The following is a 7,969-nucleotide window of genomic DNA, read 5'->3' on the forward strand; positions in this document are numbered from 1 at the left end:
AACACAATGTGGCAGTGCAGAAAATATTTCTTTTTTTTTTTTTTTTTTTTTTTTTTTTGACAGGCAGAGTGGATAGTGAGAGAGACAGAGAAAGAAAGGTCTTCCTTTTTGCCGTTGGTTCACCCTCCAATGGCCGCTGTGGCCAGCGCACCGCGCTGATCCGAAGCCAGGAGCCAAGTGCTTCTCCTGGTCTCCCATGGGGTACAGGGCCCAAGGACTTGGGCCATCCTCCACTGCACTCCCGGGCCACAGCAGAGAGCTGGCCTGGAAGAGGGGCAACTGGGATAGAATCCAGCGCCCCAACCAGGACTAGAACCCGGTGTGCCAGCGCCGCAAGGCAGAGGATTCGCCTGTTGAGCCACGGCGCCGGCCCTATTTCCTGTTCTTAAAAATAAAAAATAAAAGCTACACATGAATACGTAGAAAGAAACCAGAAAGACGTGTGATCTCTTCAGAGCTTTAATTGCCATCAGGACAAGGGGTTGCAAGCAGCGAGCGACATTTGTGTCTGCACCCAGTAACCTACGGGCAAGAAGGGATTCACACACAAGGGAGGTGGTGCAGCCAGGAACAAAAGGGAGTCGCTCAGAAAGTCCTCTCGCTGCCAAAGAGGCTCGCGACAAAAATGACGACCCCAAAGCAGGCAGTCCTGGCCGAGCAGGGGCCACCTCCTTGAAGGTTCCAAGGGTGACAGGTATCACGAGGGCTGCGGTGACATTTGGGACAGGCCGGGGTGGGGTTGGGGATCGGGGATCAGCACCCACACCACTTTCCACCCCAGCCCGCTCCGGCAGAAAGTGAGTCCCTTGGTTTCAGATTTAAATATTTATTCCTCAAGTACAAAACAATGCGGAACACACGCATCCCCTACCGTCCCGGCCATCTGGCCGCAGTCGTCGGAACATCCTTGGATGAAACAGCCAGCTGGGTTCTGACTTCACAGAGGGGGCCGCGCCAAACGCACCAGGCCTCCTCGTCGTGCGCGAGGGGCGCCCTGCTCTTGCGGGCCCCAGGCTTAGCACTTTGAGGATCCTCAAAGCAGGATTAGCCAGACCCCATCTGGAAAGAAGTGTCTCTCGGCCCAGCTGGGTGATGGCAGTAATTTGTTTGGGATGTGACTGAAGCAGGCACCGTCACCACGCGGCCAGGCAGGCAGTGCCCCCGGCACACAGACCCAGGCTGGCCCCATGGCCGTCTGCACGGAGCCCCCCACGTGGCCTCTGGAACTGCTTTGTCCCTGGCAAGCTGCTCTCCAGGGCAGGGGGCCCTGCCAGCCTGGGGGTCTCTTGGAGAGCCCGGGGTGCCACGGCCACCGTGCTGGGCGTGGCCTGCTCGAGACACTGCACCTGTGACCACAACTGTGTCTCCCACACAGGATCCTGCCTGTGAAAAATCTGGTTTGTAAAATATTTCTGCCCCACCGCCAAAAAAAAAAAAAGAAAAAAGAAAGCCTTACACAGGTTCTGAGCTTTGGGAACCAGGAAGCGTTCACAAAGAAGGCGCCCGGCCTTCCTCAGTTCTACAGGGGAAGATGGAGATCTGTCAGCCCGGCTGATGCACAACAGGTGGAAGCCGCCTAGCAAATCGGCAAGCAAATGATCCGGACACTTCGAACATTACCTCCCTAATGATAGCTTCCATCAGTCAGCTTTGGTGTGGGAAGAGGGTGTGAGCCACGCTTGGCTGGATGGGAGCCGGCCACCTGATCTGGGGCACACACTCCCCAGGAGCTCCCAAGTAGGAAAACAGCAGGCAGAAGTGGGACGGACTCTGAGGGGATGGGGAGGGCCTGGGGGGCATTCCTAAGAGCGGTCCCCAGTGACACTTCCCGGGCTGGACTTGAGAACCATCAGAGGCTGCCGGAATCCAAACTCACAGCCCCACTTGAAAACACCGCAACACGCCATCACTCATCCCGCCTGCTCCGTGGGGCGCTGGGATTGCAAGAGAACGCTGTTTCATTTTCCCAGATTTAAAAGCAAGCTGTGACAAGCAGTGGTGTCCTGCCATCACACACAAGCCTCGGGGCTGTCCCCTGTCCCCCACAACAAACCAGAGGCCCCTGTAGCCTACCCAGCCAGAAACATTTCTTTTCCAGGACTTTCCATGGACTGTGTGCATGGGTTTTCAGTTTACTTTTCGAAAAACTTCAAGGTCATTCCACAAAACTCAGAAATCCTACCCAAATCCACTCCCAAGTTTCTCCTCCTTCGTTCCCCTTCTCTGTGCCTCACATCACAATGCAAACTAGGCTGCCTTATCAGATGCTTCCCTGTCTTCACCCATGGAAATCACTCTTGATTCCGTCAGTCTGTGTCCCAGGCTCACGCCTAAGCTCCTAAACCAACAGTAATTAAAGACAAGGTGCATTCCTTAACTCCTAAGGCAATCCACTGGTTTCCCATACCCCGCGTGAGAAATGTGTCAGACGCCCTGCTGGCTCCTCAACGTGGAGGAGCTCTGATCTCCCCACGCCCATTCTACAAGCCAGAGAGAAGCACCCGAGGCAGGCCACTGGGCAGGTGCACAGTACTGTCTCACAGGAGTGCACACACAGCTGTCCACGCCAGCACTCCACCCTGACAGAGGCAGCACTATGCCTTGGCAACACCCGGGCAACCTGGGGTGCTGACGGTGGAACCACAGAAGGCCAGGAAGAGATGGTTAGGAAGGGGCCAGCGTTGTGGCGTAGCAGGCTACACCTCTACTACAACACCAGGATCCCATCCAGCTCCCTGCTAATGCATCTGGGAAAGCAACAGAAGATGGCCCAAACCCCTGGGCCTCTGCACCCGTGTGGGAGATGCGGCTGAAGCTCCTAGCTCCGGCCTGGCCCAGCCCTGGCTGTCACTGCCATCTGGGGAGTGAACCACCATTAGAAGACTTCTCTTTCTGTCTCTCCTCTGTAACTGCCTCTAAAATAATTCAATAAATCTTAGGGAAAAAAAAAAAAACCACATCTTTAGGTGGGGGTCTTGATGCTTGAACTTTTACTAAAGTCACTTAAAAAACTTCACAGTTCAGAAAAGGTACAAAGACCCCAGAGACATAAAGACCCTGCCTGCTTCAGTCTCTCTCACACACACTTCATGGCCTTCAGCTGGGAGCTAAAACTGTCTAAACCTCAAGTGTCGATAAAACCTGCCTTTGGATTAGAGGCAGGTGGTTGACCTATCCTGCTCAGGGCTGCTTTTCCTAATTGTTTTCAAGTTCTCCTGACTCCGCCCCCCAGCCCCTCTCCCAGACCGCTAAGAGCTGTGGGGAGTCAGCCCCCAGGGAGGAGATCCCCACCCCCACCCCAGGCCTCCCCGCACAGCTCCTCTCCCTCCTGCGCCCCTCCCAGCCCGGATCCCCCGAAGCCCAGGTGATCTAGGACACCGGGAAGCCATCCCCCCAAACCTCTCCTGCATCCAGAGAGCTGCACCAGAAGAGTCTGCTGAGGCCGGAGGCACCCAGGGCTCAGTCTCTCTGAGCCTCCATTTCCCATCTGCAAAAGGGGCCACAGTCCCCACCTCCCGAGGGCTGGGGGAGAAAGTGCTAGACTAGCCGGAGGGGTTGCTATTGTCATTACTGAGTGTGTCTGGCACTTTGCTGCAAGCTGACTCCTATTCCCCCAAGGGCAAGTTCACGCACTCCTGTGGTCAACTGAACTTTGACATGCTGTCCATCCTCATCCCAAAGAACAGGCTAGGTCCAATGAGGCAGCCTGAGTGGCTGAAGTCAGGACACCCCCACCCCACCCCTGGTACTGGCACCTGTAGGTCACAGCTGCTGTGCTGGAGCTAAGGGACAGGGGGCACACAAATTGGAACCATCTAGGCAAAGTCACTTGTGTGGCCACATGAACACGTCCACACTGCCATCCAACACCATGATCCGAGTACTCTCAGAGGCGAGGGACAAGGCCACAGCCCCGCCACGGAGGGCTCCTGAAGCCCCCTGCCTTCTGCCCCGTGACCCCACCTGGGCCTGCGTGACAAGGCAGAGCCGCAGTCACCTGGGGCGGGCTGAGGGAAGGTGGGAGGGCTGTAATTAGGCAGGCCTGCTGGCAGTTCCCGTCTCACTCCAGACGCTTATTATGTCCACTTCCTGTGCGCCGGGCCAATCCCGCAGCCCAGCGGCCAGGCACTGGGGCCTGGGGACACAGAGCAGCAAGGGCGCTTGCTCTGGCCACCTGGGGCCTGCCCTCCCCTCCTGAGTGAGGCTTTTCACCAGGTGCTGGGAGGTAGTGACCTGCCTCTCTCTCAATTCCCCTCTCCCCATCACTTGCCACAGAGCTCTTTGCAGACAAATAAAAGGAGATTTTAAAGGAAAGACTCCTTTTTATAGCACGGCTGAGGGCAAGCCACATGCACAAAGGCACAGGCGCTTAGGCCGAGCCTCCCTGCGTGGGACGACACCACCACGGAGGAACATCGGCCGCTGGAGTCTGGTGCAGAGCCGGCAGGCGCAGGTATATCAGCAGCCATTGCCAGGCTAGCTGCAAATAAGTCCTGGCTATCCCAAGAACTGTTAGTAGTGGAAACGGGGCTAATTATGGCCCCAGAGGCCCCAGGGCAAAGGCCCTAGCCTCTCCCACTCCTCCTGGGCTGAAGAACGCACCCTTTCAAGTCTGTTAAAGGGGACAACATCCCTTGTCTCACGGCCCTGGAGAGGCAAAACAAGATCTTAAGGTGTCGAGCCCGACACAAAATAAACCACGACCGTTTTTCAAAACCCCTAAGCAGCGCTGTTGCATGAGCCCCCTATGCCGGCACCACCCTGCGTGTTGTCAGAGCCCTCCCTGACTGCAACGGCCTGGACGGCAGACACGGTGGCCACCGCCATCCTGCAGGGTCCCAGGTCACAAGCTGATGGGGTCTGGACACACAGCAAGGCAACCGTGCTCCTCCAGATCACTGCCTGTCCTTCCCCCAGGGCTACCCCCAATTACAACGGCCGAGCCTGGGGGTCACCCCACATTTCCTAGGTGACATTACACCTGCTCCGCGACTCACCATCGCCTTACAAACCTGCAACCAGCTGTTGAAAAAAAAACAACACCCCCTGGTTTAAAACAAAAAAGTTATTTCCATGTTTCCATGTGCCGTAGGCGGAGGCAAAACCTTTCTTCCGGCAGGAGCATGCACCCCACGCGCGGAAGATCCCCACGCTGTAGCTCCCGCATTTCCAAAACTGGTTTCCAGCACCGTCTATGCATGAGCCATTCCTCACGGCCCAGGGATCCTTGTCGCCCGCAGCCCGGCCCAGGGGCGCTTCCTAAACAGCCCGAGCGCCAGCGCTCAGAGTGCTCCCCGGAGCTCCCGCTCCCCGACGCAGAGCGGAGACTCCCAGGGAGGAAGTGGGGGCTCAGGCGCGGCCTCCGCACGGTGGACAAGGCTGGCCCAAGGGCGCAGTGGCCCTGGCCACGCCAAACGCACAGAGACCAGGCCGGCCCTGCGGTGCGCAGCTTGAGCCAGAGCCGCCCGCCCGATGCCGAGGTGCGGACCGGCAGGGAACTCGCTGGCCCTGGCTGGAGAAGGCAGCTGGGGCGATTCGGAAAAAAGCCGGGGGTAGCGGGCACGCCGGCTGCCGGGTCCCCCGCGGCCCGGCCTGAAGGAGCGGAGACGGGGAGCGCCTGGGAGCTGGCTCCCCCAGCTCCGGCGAGCGCGCGCGCGGGGACCCCGGCAGGCCGCCACTCTCAGCCGTCGGGCCTCGCGCCACCCTTTCCCGCACGACTGGAGACGCGGCTGTCTTTCCACCCTCCGGAACCCAGACGACCCAGAACTTCGGCTTCTTTCCGTCTCCGGGCGGGCCAGCGTCTCTCCCGCCCGGGTGGACTTCTGGGCCTCGGGCGGGCGGCCGCGGCGGCACACGAAAGACAGCGCGGCGCGTCTCCCTCGCCAGCACTTTATTGTCTGTGGCCGTTAACTTAACCATAAATACTGCGGTGGGCGCGCGGCGCGGGCGGCCCGCACACTTATTTACAGCTCCTCTTCCCTCCTCGCGACCCCTCCCGCAAGGCGGCGCGTGTGCAACCCAGTGCAAGTCCTCCGAGGCGGGCAGGCGCCCCGGGCGGCCCGCGGCCGTCAGCTGTCCGAGTCCACGTCGCTTTTACCTTCCTCTTCCCTCTTCTCGGGCGACGCCTTGGACGAAGCCTGGTTCCACTTCTCGGCGTTTTCCGACTCCGACGACGACGACCGCTTCTGCCGCCTCCACTTGGCGCGGCGGTTCTTAAACCAGACCTGTTGCGCAACCGAGCACAAAACAACGGGTCAGGGCCCGCGGCGCGCTCCTCCTACCCCGCCCAGCCCAGCCCGCGGTGCGGGGCGCCCCGGGGAGTCGGCGAGGCCCCGGGCCCGCAGCGGCAAACGCCCGCGCTCCCGCCCACCAAGCCCGGCAGCGGCTTCCGCGTCTGCGCTCCTCTTCCCGGGCCTAAAGCGCCACAAGGCAGCGACCGGGCCGCCGGCGCGGGCCGTTTCCAAGGCGCGGGGAGTGCGCCCGGCTGCTGTGCGGGACGACCCCCAGGCCCGCGGGGCGCCTCACCTCCACCTTCTCCTCGCGGAGGTGCACCTTCCGGGCCAGCTGCTCGCGCGTGCCCACGTCTGGGTACTTGGTTTCCTGGAAGAGGTTCTCGAGCGCTTCGAGCTGCTCGTCGGTGAAGATGGTGCGGTGCCGCCGCTTCCGCCGGCAATGCAGCTGGTTAAGCAGCTGCAGCTCGGTGCGCGACAGCGTGCCTACGTTCATGTAGGGGAGCATCTGGTGCGGCACCGGGGACACCAGCACGGAGCCCGGGGCCTCGTAGCCTGCCGCGGAGAGGGGCGCACGGTCAGTCGCTTCCCGCGCCGCCGCCCTCGCGCGCCCACCCGCCCGCCGCCCAGTCCCGCTGCAAGGGGGTGCCAGGACCCGGGACAGCAGGCAGGAGAGTCCGGGGAGTGGAGGGAGCCTGTCGAGACGCCCGCCCGCACACACCCCAGGCCGGCTAGGAACTCTCAAAACCCGGGCTCCCCGAGCCGGCCCCGGAGAGCAGTGCTCGCCAACTCTCGGCCAAAAGTCCGCGGCAAAGGAAGACGCAGACTGCGGCGCGCGGTCTACCGCAGGCAAAGGTTGGGGAGCAGGCCTCGCGGGAGGAGGTGAGTCGGTGCGCGGGGGCTGCCCGCCGCGGGCGCCCCGGCTCCAGGGACTCGGCGGAGGCCGGCGCGCGCGGGGGACCCTACCTGGCGGCGTCGGCACGCAGGAGCACTGCTGGGCGCCCAGCGGCGGCACGGCCCCGCAGCAGGCCGGGCCCACGGGCGCCGCCTGCACGTGCAGCTGCCCGTAAAAGTAGTTGCTGTAGCCGAGGCGGGAGCCGCCGACCGCGGCCGGGAGGCCCGCGCCGCCGGGGGCCACGGGCCGCGGGTAGAAGGCGCCATAGTCCGAGGAGGCGCCGCCGCCGCCGCCGCCGCCTCCGCCGGCGCCGTAGAGCGAGTCCCCGTGCAGGGCCGGGAAGACGACCGGAGCCGCGGTGCTGGGCGCCACCGGCAGCACCGAGTCCTTGCAGCGCGGCCGGGCGGCCAGGATGTTGTCGATGCTGAACATGCTGGCGGGCATCCCCGAGCCCCGCGCCGGGACCGGGGGGCGGCGGGGACGCGCCGAGGAAAAAGCCTCAAGGTCGGGGGGCGGGGGGGTGGGGTCCACGCTCCTCCCGCTGCCCAGCAAACCGAAAGAGAGCGCGGCGAGCGCGCCGCCCGCGCCCCTCCCCGCCCCCTGCGCCCGCGCCCGCTGCTCCCGCCTCCCCGGGCCGCGGCGTGCGCTCAACTCCGGCCGCGGCGTGCGCGCAGCTCCGCCGGCGGAACCTCTGGCTGGTTTTATACCGAGTCGACGTCATCCTGGATTTAGTTCCTGGTAGTATGCAGATGACAAACAGAACCAGATTCGGCCCTTTCTTTTCCTGGGGTGGGGGTGGGGGGGGGGGGAGAGACGCCGAGGGGAGGGGGCCGCGGGGCCTGCG

The 7,969-nt window shown here is 62.3% G+C and overlaps 1 protein-coding gene across 1 annotated transcript; it reads right to left on the reverse strand.

The window, feature by feature from the left end:
* Positions 1-6,068: 6,068 nt before the first annotated feature.
* GSC (goosecoid homeobox) lies at positions 6,069-7,569 on the reverse strand. The gene is made up of 3 exons (XM_062181816.1): positions 7,197-7,569; positions 6,526-6,785; positions 6,069-6,224 (listed from the first exon to the last, which is right to left on the reverse strand). Exons 1-3 carry the CDS (start codon positions 7,567-7,569, stop codon positions 6,069-6,071), a joined length of 789 nt encoding a protein of 262 aa, XP_062037800.1.
* Positions 7,570-7,969: the final 400 nt, after the last annotated feature.

Source organism: Lepus europaeus, chromosome 22, assembly GCF_033115175.1.
Source record: "Lepus europaeus isolate LE1 chromosome 22, mLepTim1.pri, whole genome shotgun sequence".
In the NCBI taxonomy this organism is placed as follows: Eukaryota; Metazoa; Chordata; class Mammalia; order Lagomorpha; family Leporidae; genus Lepus; species Lepus europaeus.

Bases quoted from the DNA above. Each gene is read 5' to 3' on its own strand.
- GSC (XM_062181816.1), bottom strand. From the start codon at position 7,569: ATGCCCGCCAGCATGTTCAGCATCGACAACATCCTGGCCGCCCGGCCG. The intron at 6,786-7,196 runs GTAGGGTCCCCC...TCTCCGCGGCAG, and splicing joins CTGCGTGCCGACGCCGCCAG to GCTACGAGGCCCCGGGCTCC. The intron at 6,225-6,525 runs GTGAGGCGCCCC...GTTGCGCAACAG, and splicing joins TCCGCGAGGAGAAGGTGGAG to GTCTGGTTTAAGAACCGCCG.